Source organism: Centropristis striata, chromosome 11 (genome assembly GCF_030273125.1).
Source record: "Centropristis striata isolate RG_2023a ecotype Rhode Island chromosome 11, C.striata_1.0, whole genome shotgun sequence".
In the NCBI taxonomy this organism is placed as follows: Eukaryota; Metazoa; Chordata; class Actinopteri; order Perciformes; family Serranidae; genus Centropristis; species Centropristis striata.
In genome coordinates, this window is record NC_081527.1 from 27,922,632 (window position 1) to 27,939,648 (window position 17,017).

At 38.0% G+C, this 17,017-nt stretch overlaps 1 protein-coding gene across 3 annotated transcripts in view; it reads left to right on the forward strand.

Moving 5' to 3' along the window:
* Nucleotides 1–17,017, forward strand: part of LOC131980073 (receptor-type tyrosine-protein phosphatase N2-like) — a 314,375-nt gene that overhangs the window by 181,612 nt on the left and 115,746 nt on the right. For all 3 annotated transcript variants that reach the window (XM_059344220.1, XM_059344221.1, XM_059344222.1), the window contains exon 12: nucleotides 2,793–2,857. In XM_059344220.1, the coding sequence (XP_059200203.1) occupies nucleotides 2,793–2,857 (65 nt within the window). The remainder of the gene's footprint in view (nucleotides 1–2,792; nucleotides 2,858–17,017) is intronic.

A 17,017-nucleotide genomic window follows, 5' to 3' on the forward strand; every position in this document is an offset into this window, starting at 1 on the left:
GCTTCACACACACATTCATACTGGTGGTCAAGGCTACCAGGGCACACTGGTGCCACCTGCCACCATTGGAAATTCATTCATGCACTGATGAACACAGCATCAGGAGCCATTTGAGGTTCAGTATCTTGCTCAAGGATACTTTGCCATGTAGGCTGCCATGGTCAGGGATCGAACCACGACCTTCCAGTCAGTGACCGCTCTACCAACTGAGCCACAGCCGCCCCATTAAATTCTGCTCCTCAGAGACACTGTGAAGCCATGATTGATTCTGCTGAGATGAACGGTCACATGACAAATATTCACTGAAAATCTGTTTACACAGAGCAGAGAGGAGAGGGCAGGAAACATGACAGTACTTCAATATATGGAGATCCAGTTTTTCCCCTCAATATTCATGACACTTGTTGTTACAAGTGTGTGATATAAGAGTGTTGTATATAAAAGAAAAATGTATCGAAGAAATTCAACTAGCATTTTTTAATTGATTAATTTATTAAATTAGTCAATTTATCTAAAAAGATCCACACACTGAATATCTGCACCGTAGGAGTTATTTTAAGGTAATGGAGAGATGTAGATGCTCACATGTACAAACATTTTCTTTGCCTTTAGGTGAGTGAAGTGGTTTTACTGTACTGATTTACACACTGGTTTTAAGGTCGAGGCCTGTGGTTACACAACACATGGCAGCACGAGAGAATCATGCTCCAACAGATTGAAAGACTGATTATGAAAGCTGAATTTTTTGAGGACTGTGGCAGAGTCAAGGCTCGCTATTTGCATATCCTTCATCTGCCTGGTGTGTCAACAAAGGAGAAGCGCTCTCTGTCTCTCCACACCGGTGTATTCAGATGCAAAGTAAAGTGAATGTAATTATGTATCCTTTCTTTTTTCCCCCCATAACATTTTGTTCTGGCTTTAATATGTGCTCTGCTGTGAATTTCAATTGTAGCCCTCCATTTGTTTCCCTTTAAGGTGATGAAAAAAGACAGCCTTGTGCAGGGTTTAATTCTATTTGTGTGGAAATTTGTTGTAATATTTGCCTGGCGGCGGGTCAGGTTAGGAATTCATATTTCATAAAGTGAAGATATGCTACAGTAATAGCTCATTTGGTTCTGGAACGGCAGAATTTATTGTGGAGCCCTGTGGAGGGGTGGTTGGCCTAATTCAGTGGTCGTCTCTGGGAGGTGCTCACATGATAACCCCATGACATCACCACTTCCACCACCTGTCTGCTGAAATTTAAAGCTACACGCTGATGTGAATTTAGAGGACAATTGTAGTGAGGGCAATTTCCTTATTGAACTTTCACTGAAGCTTCATAAAAGACTAAAGATCCCACTCACCAACTGTCAATATGATGTTGACCTCCTGCTCTCACACGAGATAAACGGTGAAATGTAATTAACAAGATGGATTTTTTTTTTCTTGGAAGTGCCCAAAATAACAACTACTTCAATTCAAATGACAATGTTTGCCCTCACTCTAACTTATACTGTAAAAAAAAAAAAAAAAGAAAAAGGTAAAAAGTCTAATGCCAAATAACAGTAAACAACCGTAAGTTATTTTACATATAATTAAAATATGGATAATATACAGTAGTTTTTCTGCAAATATATTATATACAGGTATTTAAATATCTGTAAAATAAAAATATTTTCACTTTTTTGTTGTTCTTTTTACATTTTTAAAAAATCTATATTTTTTCCACATTATATAAAAAGTTTTACTGCAGTAAAACAGAAAGTTGCCTTACATTCAACAAAATGATGTGAATTTTCTGTATTTTTGCATTGAATACACAGTCATCAAACATTCAAAACCATAAAGCAATTGAATGATGCTGTAAAAAATAAATATATAATATTCCATTATATTGATTTACAGATTTCAACTTCTATTTTATGGTTAATATTTGTAATGTTTACCCCTTTTATGGCATTTGCACTTAATGTAGAAAAAAAACCCAAGAAAAATCCTGTAAACTAATACAGTACATTTCTGGAAAAAAAAATTTTTGTTGCAGTGAAAAGAACAGTTAAAGTGTAGTGGAAGGAGAATATATCTGCCTTGTGGTTATAATTTAAATTATCTAACAGCGTAGTAAACAGGAACAAAGAAGAGAGTGGAAACTACATCAAACTAAACAGCATTATGTTGGTGTTAGTGCAGTCATTAGTGCACATTCTTCTACACACATAAAGACATAAATCAACAAGAGTCTGCAGCCACACGAGCAGCTACTGATGCACACACAACACAAAATCTTGGAGGACGTAAAGAAATAGATTATAATATAAAACACTAGAAATATGTTTAAAACCTCCTGTAAGTGTCAGTGGTTCTGTATCAGTGAGGTTCTGGTTCTGTATGGTGTGTATTTATAGTTTAAGATGAAGGAGGAAGTTATTGATTCTCTGTGAATCAGTCGAGCGCAGAGTTTAAAAGCTGCTGTCGTGGATTTATTCTTGCTGATTAATAGCAGCGTCTGCACACACATGGATGCATCCTGCGCATTATTATGTACACCGGGGATTAATCACATCTGAAAGATTACGTTTAAAGTCTGGGGAGTAAGAGTAATGTAATGTATATTGCTGTTGTGTTGGAAAGTTAATGCTGTTTTTCGTCCGTTAAGATTATTGTTTGGCTGCTTTAGTTTCATAATGAGTTGTGGGGCTGCTGGTTGTGGCACACACAGGTCAGGAAAATATTTCATCTTATTTTCTGTAAGACCTTTAAAAAATGACATTTTTCAGTTCATTGATGGTTGTTTATTTTCCTCTCTTTAGTTCAGCAGAAAGAATCTCTGGAGAAAGAAACCAAGCTCAGCATCCTGGAGGCCGGGGTCACCGATGTGAGTACATCCATTTACACTTTTCTTCTCACTTTATTAGTTTGAATCAAAAGTTTTGATGTGTAGTAACAAATCATGGTATGAGCCTTCAACAAAAATGAGTCTGAATCAGCTGATACTAAAGGGCCACAACCCAAACTGTGGGCATGAATCTTCTGCTAATGGATAGCAGAATCTACTCTTTGAGAACCTGGCTGCAGGGTCCAGCACTGGTGTTAGTGATCAGGACTGGTTTACAATTGTGTTCCAGTTCATCCCAAAGGTGCTGGATGGGTTGAGGTCAAAATTCAAGTTGTATGTATGTATGTTATGTATGTATGTATACACTGCAAAAAAGCCAATTTGTATTTGTTGGCCTAAAACTGTGATTTAAGTTGGTAAAACTTGGAAATATAAATTATTGACATTTATGGCAATAATGTAAGATAGCACAACAAAGGAAGCCAGTTGTCTCCTCAAAAACAAGTTTGTGAGTTGTTGTTACTTATATCTTTAAGTTGGGGTTCACAACAAGGGACAATAGTTCTGCTCACTCTTATTTATTTTTTGTGAAATGCGGGAAACCGGTGAAATTCGGTCATTAGCGAAAGCTAGCAGCTAACTGATGCTAGCGGCTAATTGATGCTAGCGGCTAACTGATGCTAGCGGCGCTGCTTGTTACAGCTACAAGAGTAGCCATTAGCGTATCAATGCTAACTCAAAATTGTGGTCGCAACATTAGCTGACATTTCATAGCGGTTACAATCGTGCCAATTCAGCACATATTGCAGAAGTTAGCAGAAGAAAGGATTAAAAGTTATTACAATGTAAAATTATAAGTTAGTACAACTTACAGTTGAGTTGACAAAAATCTGAATTCAAAGTTGAGCAAACTCAAAAACAAAACTTAAAATATTTAGTTTTATTGTCCAACTTAAAATTTTATCGGAGTTTGTTGCCTTGAAATTTTGATTCACCCAACTTTTATTTTTTTGCAGTGTACTTTTTCTTCTGTTTTTAGCAGTTTTTTTCCTTTTTTTTTTATCCTTTTTATAATTAGACTGTTATGCTTTTAACCTATAGCACTTGTAATGTAAAGTGCATTACAAATAAAATGTATTATTATTATTTTATTCTTCCATACCCAAACTAGGAAAACCAGTTCTTTGTTGATCTGGATTTGTACTTTTGTGAAAGGGACAAACTGTTGCCACAAAGTTGGAAGCACCCTGTCTTAAATATCATGCATTTTGCTGCACTTACCTTGATGGAGTTAATGGAACTGGACAAAACCATTAGAAATTGCTGCAAAATGAAGCTTTGCATTGGTTCATGCAGGACACAGAAGTCAGGACTGTGACCAGCTGACAGCCCTCTGATTGAATCATTCCTTATCAAGCACACCCACACACCAATCACAGCCCATTCTCACAATAAGAAGCTCCTTTTACATATGATTCCCTCCTCACTGATGAGACTGGTCTCCCCTCAAAACAACAATAAAGGGTGTTTGTACAGGCAGCAAAATATGACTCATATTTATGTTTTAGACTGTTCTCCCCCACCAACGTTCTGACGTAGTAGTTGTGATTGACGGGGATGCAGAGCAAGGTTATAATGGTTTTGGATTTTTTATTAGTCTTAGTTTTCATGTGAATTTTTGTTTTCAAATTCAGTTAGTTTTAGTTAGTTTTTAGAATGAGTTTGCTAGTTTTAGTTTGTTTTTTATTTTTTGAAATGCTTTAGTCTTAGTTTAGTTTTCATTCGTTTTAGTTTTAGTTTTTTTGTAATGGGCTATGTGTTGGGTGCCAGATTCAAAGAAGTCATAATCAATTTTGCCTTTATTTACTTTGGCTTAGCCCCAATAAGGTTATTAACTCTTACAGTTCCAGGTGTTCTGAATTTTGGTCGGAGTGTAGACATCCCAGTCTCAATAAACATATTTAACATGTGTTCCTGCATGTTCACTAACAGAATCCTCTTTCTAATAGAAACACTGGATTATGTATGAAAAAAGTTGACAAATACGAGAACGAAAGACTTTTTCACTATAATTTGAGTTAGTTTTAATAAGTTTTGTAACCACACAATACAGTTTCAGTTAGTTATCGTTTTTTTAAAACTCTTGTTTTAATTTTTATTTCAGTTCACGAAAATGTTTTTTCAATTCTAGTTTTCGTTATTTCATTAGTTTTCGTTAACTATAATAACCTTGATGCAGAGTTGAAATGGCACATGTCACAGTCAGGGAGGGGAGGTGGGCGAGCAAACAGCAGACTTAAAAAAGTAAAAGTAAAAGACTTTACATAACTTGCATTTTTTGACACCTAACCAGGAGTTTTTTTGCCCTAAACCTAGGTCAGAGGTTTTTGTAGCCTAATTTCTTTGAAACTGTAGCCCCTTTTTACAACCATGAACTGTACGTGTTTGTATAATGACGTGTGAGCTGCGAAACAATCATATGTGTCGTTATGGGTGGTGCTGACAAACGGTCTATTCTGTCATTTAGGTTGGAGATCTTGTTCCATTTGTTGCTATAAGATAATATTTAAGATTTATCCTTTATCAAACCCACAATGGGGAAATTCAACCTCTGCATTTAACCAATCCTATTTTTACACACAAGTGAACACACCATGCAAGGAGCAGTGGGCTGCACATTACTGCACCCGGTCTCATAAATGGTTAAATGTATGTAGGGACTGTTCCTTACTGAACCAATAGTACAGAAAGTATGTGGATAGGGTGTCCAAATATAAAAATATGAAGCCTAGCATAGAAAAAAAAAACGTTTTTTAAAGGTGCAGTTCATGCATAAAACATTTCTTGTAGAAAATCTTGAAGAAACTATTTCAAATTCAGTTTTGACTTTCTAAACAACCAGATTATTTTTCTCACTTTTTATATGGAGTGCATCCTTTATAATTGTACTTATACTATATTGTATTTAAACTATAGGTTATGTAATGGATGTCAGACACCCATTCCATCCCCTTCTCTCTCAGCCTCTCTCCTCCCTTTAGTTTTCAGCCCTAAACATTGCTATTCTCCACCATCTCTGCGATAAATAGACTGCTGAGCGTCTGCACTCGCCTATTGATTCAAGAGTTAGTCTGCACCGATGACGGCACGCCATTCACCATGCTTATCAAAGAGGCAGTAGCGAGGACTGAGAGAGAAAAGTGTGTGGGGGAGGAGGGAGGGAAGTAAGGAGAATGAGGGAGGGAGAAGTTGGGAGGAGGAATGGAGGGTCTATCGAGGTGATCAATACCTAGCTGCAAGCAGGAGCCAATTATGGCCAATCGAAGCTGTGTTGTAAGAGAGAGAGAGGGAGAGAAGCAGAGAAAATCCCTCCATCACTGGCTGCCAGACAGAGGAATAGCAGGAGAGTCTCAACCTGCAACAAAACATCCATCATCACCCCATACTGTGTTTATTATAGTTTTATCATACACTGTAAAATAAGAATATTAGCATACTACATCACAGCTGACAGGTTAAAAGTACAAAAAAACAAAAGTTAGTTTCTCCAGAGTGCAGAGGAAGCCATTTGTTTTCCCCTGGACATGTTTTCCAGCTACGCTCTGTGAGGACATTTTCAACAGGCCTGCAGGTTTGAGCGTTGGGGCTTTCTCTGGAAGAAGGAGAAATGAATTCTCATTTTCTCATTGATGCCGGTGCATATGTATACGCCTGTTTGAAACAAAGACAACATGGACATTTATTGATCCCTGTGGGGCTGTTGCTGCGGCAGAAGTAACGGGGAAGAATAGCACGCAATAAAACCAATAACTACAAAACAGTCGATCAGTAAAACACAACATCAATTATTGTGGGGTTGTAAAAGTTAATGCACCTGACAATCCTGCATGTGAAGTGCAGCGGGTGAGCAGGAGTTACTTGCAAACAGTATGTTCACTTAAGCACAAATATTAGCAGCCTGGCATTATCCTTTTTGTGTCTGCAGAAATATTTATTACAGGTTTTAAGAAAGGCTTTGTTTATTTGTGGACAATAATGTGTTTTTGAATTATATAGTCCTTGCTAACAGGTTTTAGGAACCTGAAGATCACATTGTATTGTGTTTTCCTTTATTTAAATTACTGGGCATTGAGTCTATTTAGTTTATTTCTGTCTCTATTGTAATTTCCCATCTGCTTGAGGGATCATTGTGGAATAAAGAAGGAAAGAGAAACATAGAGACCTAAGATGTTACAGAACGTCCCTGTTGGACATTGCAGGCATTGACTTTTATTGCACGTTTTACTTACACAGTTACATCCCCCCTTAATAAACACATATATGAACATTTGAGTAAAGTCAACAATAGTAAAAGAGTAATTCCTTGGAAACTGTTTAACTCCCAACATTTAAACAGATAAATGAGGCAGAATAAAACTGTCAATATTGTTTTCAATGGCTGAAGTCTGAAGGCTGAAATTTAGTCATCACAGCAGCTCAAGATAGAGACAGATATAGATAAACAAAATAAATTAAAAAAAAAAGACATATACATGCATAATATACATAAATTATATATACCTCATACACATAAAATATTTACATGGCTGCTATTTGGCTGGTTTTTTTTTTGTCTTTTTGTACTCCACATATATTGCACATTGTGAATATATATATATATATATATATATATATATATATATATATATATAGTACAGTATAGTATATGGGGTATAAAAACAGATATTATAGAAAATCTAAAGATGATATTCATATATATATGAATATACATATACAGAAAATAATGATTCCCTCTTCATGGGAAATATAGTAATAAACATGTAAAAGAACATATTTGGTTAAAATAGCATGATTTACCGATATATGTCCTTAAGGTTCACATTCTGACCCATCACACCAATGTATTTCTGCACAGAAATAACTGTACTGTTCCTTTAAATGACATCACTTCACAGTTTGAAGGAGAACAATTCTATTTTGGTGAGTTTTTATTGTCGTTTAGAACTTTTTTTGGTACATTTGTCAAGCATAACATCCAACCGTTGCTCCAAAAACATGGGACAAACATTTTTTAATGACATTTTCAAAGTGTATTTGTATGAAACTTGATTTATTTTCATTTAGTTGCATGCAAAATGTGTGTTTGACCACATAGAGAATTTCAGGCATATGACTTTGAATATTCCACCCCGTCACAGGCTTTAATGTGATTAAATTATGAAAGATTATACCTAGTGGTTGAGCTTGAAAACAGTGTTTTCTCGCATGTCTTGCGTATTCTCATGCCATTAAATACCAAATTCTGTTGATCTGGACAGTTTCAATGTAATGATGCCATTGCTGATTGCTAGTTTGCATCTTTGAATTACAGATTCTTTGAAAACCAATCAACAGAAAATGACACTTAAATACCAACAGCTACATTATATAGATATAATAGCATGCCAAACAATCCTTAATATCTTAAAGTTTATGTAGAATCAGACGAAGATAACTTCACATGAAGTGAATGTCTTTCAGCTGTCCTCAAAACTCACATACCGACTGCATCACTTTTATATCTGTAGGGTTTTGTTTTCACTGAGAATAAAGACATCAGGTCAGTAAGGAAGCAGAGTCCTGCAGGTTCAGTCCCTTCAGCAGCCTTCGTGTCCGGTCCGGCTGCGTCCGAGTGAATCAGCACATCTCCTGCTGTTCATTCTTCGTGGGTCATTCGTGATTCGTGACCACACTTCAAAATTCCTCACGTATCCTGTTTCTGAGAAACTGAGGCAGTAATTCGCCCTTTCTCATGGCTGATTTTTTTAGTTCTTTGGAATTCAGGACAGCAAATGTACCGAAGCTTCAGTAGGCATATTGATGGGATGTGTTTAGTGGAAATATCTGCTTTTCTAAGTCTAAGTGCAGGCAATTTACAAAATAAAGGCTCCCCCTTGAATAAATCAGGGGAAATGCAAAATATACTGCAAGCGGAGAGACGTGTCGGTTTGTTTTGTTTGCAAGATATCTGAAAACAGTTTTAAGTTGTCAGAAAGACACTCATTGGTTTAACAATCAATTAATTTAAGAAATGTTTTTAGCAGCCACTATTGATAAATCTTCAATGTGATGAAATGCAGCTGACAGGAAAACAGGCTTTTGTTTGCTTCTTTTATAAATTGTTCTGTCAGATTTATAAGTTGTGCCTTCAACTTACAAATCGTTTCATCAAATAGGAATTTATGTGCACAGTGTGTTTAACTTGTAGATTATGACTTCAGGCTCATTCTCACTGAGTCTGCCTCGTCCCTTCTCCTTAATGAAGGACACCTTTGCTTCTGGAGAAATCTCAAACCTGGATAAACTGACAGACAGTCACATTACCATCACATTTCCTCTGACAAAACAGTTTGTTGTCCTATTAAATTATGCAACAGGAATGTCAAAAAGATCTCAAACCTTGAGTGGAATAGATGCTTATTTGTCAGTGCTGTTCTGTTTCAGGAGAAGAGACATGAATTGTAGTCTGTGGTGTCAAAGTCATGCTTTTTATGGCCTATAAAACACCTGATCTGCTTTATAAGACTGTTTTGTGGAGGTTTAATAATGTCATGTTACTTCTGCCTCCGCTACTGAGAAGTAAAAGTCTCACATGGGAGTTTGTGAGGAACACACAAACGCATGTCATTTTGAGAAGGAAAAAGCAGACAATACTTTGATATATATATATGTATATATAGTGTGGAGGGCACAAGGACGCTTTTTACCTCTCACCCTTTTTATTCTAGGGAGTTTTTTTGAGTGAGGGTAACTTTTTTCTTCTCACACCTTCTGGTCTGGTTTAAAAGTAATCTTAAAACCCATTTTTATTCACTGGCTTTTCACTTAACATTAGCCTTTGCTCTGTTTTATTTGTTTTTATCTGTTCTTTGTGGTTTTTAAAATTAAAATTAATTTTTAAACCCACTTTACTGGTTTTTACCCAGCATGAGACTCATTGCTCTCCATTTTAAAGCATTGGAGATCATTTTAGCTGAACAGCCTATAATTGTTTGCACCTCTTTATAAGTTTTCCCCTCTCCAATCAACTTTTTAATCAAAGTACGCTGTTCTTCTGAACAATGTCTTGAACGACCCATTTTCCTCAGGCTTTCAAAGAGAAATGCATGTTCAACAAGTGCTGGCTTCATCCTTAAATAGAGGCCACCTGATTCACACCTGTTTTTTCACAAAATTGATGACCTCACTGATTGAATACCACACTGCTATATTTTTGAAAAAGATAGCATAATTTAATAGGACAACAAACTGTTTTGCCAGAGGTGATGGTAATGTGGCTGTCTTTCAGTTTATCCACGTTTGAGATTTATTTAAGGGAGTTTTCTGAGTGAGGGTAACTTTTTCTTCTCACACCTTCTGGTCTGGTTTAAAAGTAATCTTAGAACCCATTTTTTATTCACTGGCTTTTAACTTAACGTGAGCCTTTTCTCTGTTTTATTTGTTTTTATCTGTTCTTTGTGGTTTTTAAAATTAATATAAATTTTAAAACCCACTTTTTTTTTTACTGTTTTTCACCCAGCATGAGACTCTCTCTCTTATAGTTGTTTTTACCTGTTCTCTGTTTTTATTGTTGGTCTGTCCTGCCATGTACAGCACTTTGAATCAGCTGTGGCTCTTTTAAAGGCCTCTATGAATAAAGTTGATTTTGATTTGATTTGGTCAGTTTATGTTGACAATGTCAGAATTCTTTATATTTATTGTTTGTTTATGGTAACTCTACTGTATTGGATCACATTAGATTATACAGATGTACCTAATAAAATGGCCACTGAGTTCCAATATTCCAGTGACATTAAATGAAACACCATCCACATTTCTTTTATTGGATAAGGAAAAAAACACGTCCCTTTTTCTGTTTGCTTGCTCACACAGTGACTACTCAGGGGCTACAAGTCTTCATTCTAAATCTCAAACATCTTCATTTAAGTTCTTTCTGAAGATTTATACAACACGCTGCTGCTTGTTTAATGACTTCGGACTCTCTCCGTTTTCCTCCGCTCTGACCGCTGTTACCTCACGTGGCTTCACGATTGAACACAGCCTCATCGAGGCCACAGAGAACTCAGCGCTGTTGTTTCCACTCTGAGACTTGCGTCCAATTAAGAGAATGTGTGTGTGTGTTTGAGGGGGGAGGTAGGAGATAAGGTTGCCGTAGCAGCAACCAGATTATAATTGTCCTGGAGTGGCACTAATCCCCCTCCACCCCGGCCAGCTCGTTTTGTTCACCGCAAATCAAGGCGCTTCCAATCTGTCCGTCTGAAAGAGCGATTTCACAAATAGAGGGAGGCAGGGAGGAGGGAAGGAGCTAATGAAACAAAAAGAAAAAACAATAGTGGATGGCCCTTTTCATCTCCACTTAACACACTCAGTACACCAGGAACACAGACACACACTCGCTTGTTACTTCGGACTGGTTCAAGTATTAAAAACTGCACCTTTGAGCCGGAGAGGAGGAACTTTATCAGTGGTTGGACTTCAAACATTTAGATTGTTAACAGAAAACCATGTTTTAACTCGTAAAAGTCAGTTGGGAAAAGTACTAAAGCGATATAACTTGGCTTCGGCGTAGACAGGGAGGACCTTGTCCACAAGAACAAGGTTATTTTCAAAAAACGTACAACCTTTTTCTGTGCTTTAATGCCTTTTGTCCGCATGCAAACAGCAATTTAAAACACTGAAACTGCGACTTTTTATGAACTTGCACATGTTTGCACATAAATGTACAGTTTCTCTGCCACTATATTGAGAAACAGTTTCAGCAGATTTAGGCCTGGGAGTCTGATTCAACACCCCCTAAAAGTTTTATGTTCAGATCGAGACTTTACAGATGGAGAGCAACTTGTAATCTCTGTCAGCAGCTGTCGTTTCTTGCTGTAGGCAGGCAGGCAGGAGAAGTGACTCCTAAACTGGTCTGACAAATCCGGAACTAATCATAAAACATCCTGTGCTGTTGCCTTGCAGACCTCCTGAGTGACCACTTGTGATTGGATCTCACTTCCGCGCTCTAAATGCATATAAACATGTAGTAAACTCTTGGCTAACACTGTGGATGTTGCAATTTAAAATTACAGGGATGTCTGTAGTACCATCATACATAAACATGAATTTGGGTGCATTGTATGAAGCTAAAAATACAGGTTTTAAGGTTTTCGTAACCAATGCCTTGCAGGCAAAAGTGCATCAGCAGCAGCATGAAAATAATAACATACAAAACACACGTTAACTCTCAGTGGTTTCTGTGACATGAGAAATACAGCAGCAGAAGGCAACAATGTACTTTGCTTAATTGCAGAGTGCTTTTCTGCCTGTCTACTGACCTGAGGAGGCAGTGAGACCCCATGGAGCACAGCGGGAGGTTAGCTGAGGAGGCGGTCCTTAATGTGGCCCAGGACACATTTGCGTCCACACTGCTCTATGTGACGGATGCTCAATGCATTTTGAGTGTGTTCACACCTGTTCTTAGAGCTGTCCAGAAGTGATCAGACCCAGGACTTGTGTTGATGCTAGGTCTGAACAGGGCTTGCACACACCAAAACTGGTTTTAACTTGCAGTCTGTACCTGGATATCAGGAGGAGAAAAGAAGTGTTAATGCAGACGTACAGGTTTACATGAAATGCAACATTGACATGCAACATTGTGGTTTGATGTCAGTTGACTGCAAAAGCAGGTTGTACAGTTCTGTACTTCAAATAATAAAGCTAAACATCTGCACAAAAAGTAGATAGGTCAGCCTCTTTCTGCAGTCTTGAGCTTCCTGTCAAAAAGCTGCAGAAAAACACTTTTTCTGGACTGACAGAGGAAGGTTAGCAAGCAAGTTTCTCTATTGGCACTCAGTAAATGATCCTGATAAAAAAAAATATATATATATATACCATGACAATGACACTTAACCTAGCCTAAACTGAATGAAAGCTTATTCGTGACAAGAGACTTTTTCTGTCATTTTGGTATTCAGTTTTACTAGGATAGCCGTAGAAGCCCTTAATAGTGCCATTGTTCACTTCAGGAATTGAAAAAAAACACCATAAACATATTGTCTCTTCAATGGTTTGATACTGGCCTGCATTATGAGTTTAAACAGAAATTGAACCACTTTGATAACATTAAATAGTAAATAATGGATTTTAAAGCATTAAAGGATCCCAATACTGGATGGATGTGAACATTCGGCTTAAAGTCACTTTCTGTCAATTAGTGATGCTAAGTGTTTGAATTACTTATAGCCTGATGTGTACAAATGTGTTGTATTACACTTTAATATCTGGACATATCAATATTTAAATAAAGCCATCTAAAAATTGGAAGGGCACTTGGAGAGCGAAGACTTCCTCCAAGGCCATACCCTGTGACGCAATGGTAATAAAAGTGAAAAATAGTTTGCCCAAGGATTTCTGTTCTGCTCCAAAATCTAATGGATTCTTCCTTGGCTACAATACACCTTTCCACTGAGCTTCATCAAAACTGTAAAATTGGAGTTTTTTCCTAATCCTGCTGACAAACACACAAACTGAACCAAACTATGATTGTCTCCATGACTACAGTCTCTAACCTTGCTTTAGTTGTCCAGTCACAATCGTTGATACTGCTGCTCTAGTTGCCTTTAATCTGAGCCCTAACTAAAACTGTTTCACTTGTTTAAACATAACTGTTAGCTAATCTTTTCATGCAACAAACAGATAAAAAACGGCCTGTCCAATTTGTGCTTTTGTCGCATTATCCAGTGCACGGCGGAGGAATGTAATCTCCACATAATCCGTATCCACAACAGATAATCTGGGGTTTAGAGTTCCTCCTCATTTCACAATATTGCAGGAGATTTTGTTGAGTAGAACCTCTCACCCCGCCAGCGTTGTTTATGTCCTGCTCGAACCACCCTGAACGGCTCTCATAATGATTCCACTGAGAATATATTCCTGTCTGTGCTTTTTGTGGTTGCTGGAGTGATAGCATCGCTCGTAATGACACAGTATTGTTGTGTGTTGCCTGCCCAGGTGCCTGAGAACAGAGCTAGATTTGAAAGAGAATATTCATGAAGCAGAGAGACACACACACACTGGATCAAGGTTTTCTGTTCACCCCGGTGCCCTGTTCTGTCTGTAATTTTCATCACAAAGAGGAAAATAAATCATAGAAGATCAGAACAATGGCAAGCGTGCGAGCTTGTATACATACATGTAGAGTGTGTACACGGCTGTGTGTGTGTGTGTGTGTGTGTGTGTGTGTGTGTGTGTGTGTGTGTGTGTGTGTGTGTGTGTGTGTGTGTGTGTTTCCGTGTGTGCGCATGTGTGTGTTTCTGTGTGTGCGCATGTGTGTGTTTGAGTGCACACACTCCTGCGTCCATCTGCATTTCCTGCTATAGATATTCAAATGGTTCCATGTGAAAAATTGAATCGAGAGGCTGTTAAAGTGCTGCCTCTTCTTTTTCTCTCCGGCCGAGACACGATGCCCGAGCGGCCTTTGATATGTTAATGACAGCTCCCCACAGGGGGCTTAAGGGCCAGATGCATGCTGGGATACATCCCAGGTGTCAGTCATCACATGTGGTCTACCTGGTGAGGAAGATAGTTTCTTTAGTAACAGAAATCATATCTTGCCTCTGCCATGAAGGTCAATATGTTTTTGGTCCTGTTCCTTTTGTTAGGCTATCTGACACTTTAAGAGACACTTTCAAGACATTGGTTGAAGTCTTTTCTCATTCATCCATCTTTGTTGCTCTGGCAACACTTTCCAACATCCTTACTTTCTATTGCAACACATTTTTGATTAGAGGAAGGCTTGAACTTCAGCAATTAGAATGCTGTGTAGCAGAGGTGGAGACTTGAGCCACAAATTTCAAGACAAAATTAAGCTTTTTTTCTGGGAAAAGAACCATATTTGGTAACTTCAGCGGACGTCTTAAATGGGCCCCCCACGGAGAGGCTGTGAGGTCGTAGAACTACATGGATTTCTCCCAGCTAATTAGCGAAGATCAGGCTACGTCACAGACTTGACATCTGACTAATCAGCATAATAATAATAATAAAAACAACTCAGTTGATCTTGATTTGCACAAACATGGAAACATTTTGAAAAAAGTCACAAAAGTGAAAGTCAAGGACTACAAAAGAATTGCAACTCATCTTGGACTTGCACACAAATGTCTTGTCACTTTACTTGGACTTGAGCCTTTTGCCTTGAAAATACTTTATTTTTTGAATGAATTTCCATTTATGCTATTTATTTTCAAGCTAGCAAGTCAACACTTTATTCCCCAGATTGACAGTCTGACAGCATCCAGTCAAGTTGCAGGAGAGAACCATGAATAGCAAATAAATAAAAAATGTAAAAGTTTGGCATTGCTTTTGGTAAACACTGATTATCACTACTTTAGGACTCAAAATTCAAAGTTTAGGAGCAGGGACTTGCATATCTTGACGTTGGAGTTGAGTGCAAAGACTTTATACTTGTAAAATAATGACTTGGTCCCACTTCTGTTGCATGGGGAGGTGAGGGTGGATGTTTTGGCGTACAAATCATGTGACTTTAACATCTGAGAATGCAGTTTGCAGTGACAGTTGGCTTCTTTGAACCATTAAAACAATTGTTCCTGAACTATAACCATTAGTTTTAGTTGCCTAAACTTAACCAAACCATTGCCCTGGAGGTGGTAGATCATTAAATAAAATAATAGATAATTAGTTGTTTTTTGGAAGAAAACTATAAAACCTGTTTTGCTTTCAAGAAATGAACACTTCAGTAGTTTCAGTAACCTGCGAGTGACGTCATCGATGCTACATTCATGTCTTTAATCCTCCTCTTAAATCCATACAGGTACTTAACATTTTAAAGTGCAGAGAAGAGGCTGCTGGAGGCTGACAGAGTGCTCAGAAAGTGCCTTGTTGCTTTATTAGAAATCAATAGCAAAATTAATGTTGATGTTGCACATATTGCCTTCAAGCTCAGAAAAAAAGGAAAGTGTGTCTTCCCCATTATCCGAGTTTGTCACCACAGCTTAGCCTCTCAGCCGAGCCCGCCTCGTACCTGGTCTGGACTCCTCTCTGTACTGTACTTATAGCACATATTGTTCTCGGAGCTGCACTTGAGCAGAGCGGCAGGCTGCTTACAGGGGCTGTGGACACCCGCTGGGCTTTCTGGCAAACAGCGTGGCACCGCAGACAGCTGGCATACAAGGCTCACACCAACTCTGCTATTTTCCCCAGGCGCTAAATGGACTGTTAGGTACAGTTGAGGTCACTCAGGGAAAAAAAATAGGAGGAAAATGAAAGCCTAGAATTTCAATACACCGTGACAGTCTGGATCTCTTGTTCTCTCAGAGAAAATGTACTCTGCTGCTCCAGCAAACAAGGTGCTGCGCTGTGTAATGGCAACAGCATCAAGCCTGCTAATATGCACCTGTAGGCTCTGTCTAATGCCCTGAATACTGAGCTGTAATTTAGACTGGACTGCAACACTGTTGTCTGTACACATCATTGAGCAAATGGCCTGATACTCTGAAACGGCCTGTCTTATTAACTCCGTCTCACGCCTGATTAGCCAGTGGCATCTTGGTATGATGGGAGATTGCTGCTGTTGTCCAATCACTCGTTTACATAAACATTATCAGCAAATGAAGGGAAAGATCAGGATGTGTCTGTGTTTTTTTTATTATGAAACACAAACAATTTCCTTCAAAAACGTAGCCAGTTCGTCATTACCTCACTGTATTAATCAGTGTAAGTTATTGGCTGCATTACTTTGTTTTACCAATCCAGTGTCTCCACAATAAACCTCCATACCCACATGTTGCACCTTCTTTATTTAACACATGTAAAAACTGAACACGCTGACTCTGATTCCTGAGTGTTACATGACGTGTTGAAGCAGATGTTAATGTAAAAGGAGACTGTATAAAAATGACAATATAGGTTTTTCAACCTATATAGGTTTGTCAACCGTACGTGTATGTGTAATGACGTGTGTGCTATTTTTAGAACGCTCCGCTCTGTACCGTGAGCTGTAAAACACTCATGTGTCCTTATAGGTGTTATTGACAAACGGTCTATTCTGTCATTTAGTTTGGAGATCCTGTTGTGCAAAAGTCAGTAAAGTACAGACAGAGTCAAAGAAAGTAGAGTTTTATTTGGAGATAGACCGATGGACCGATATTTGCGTTTTTTAAC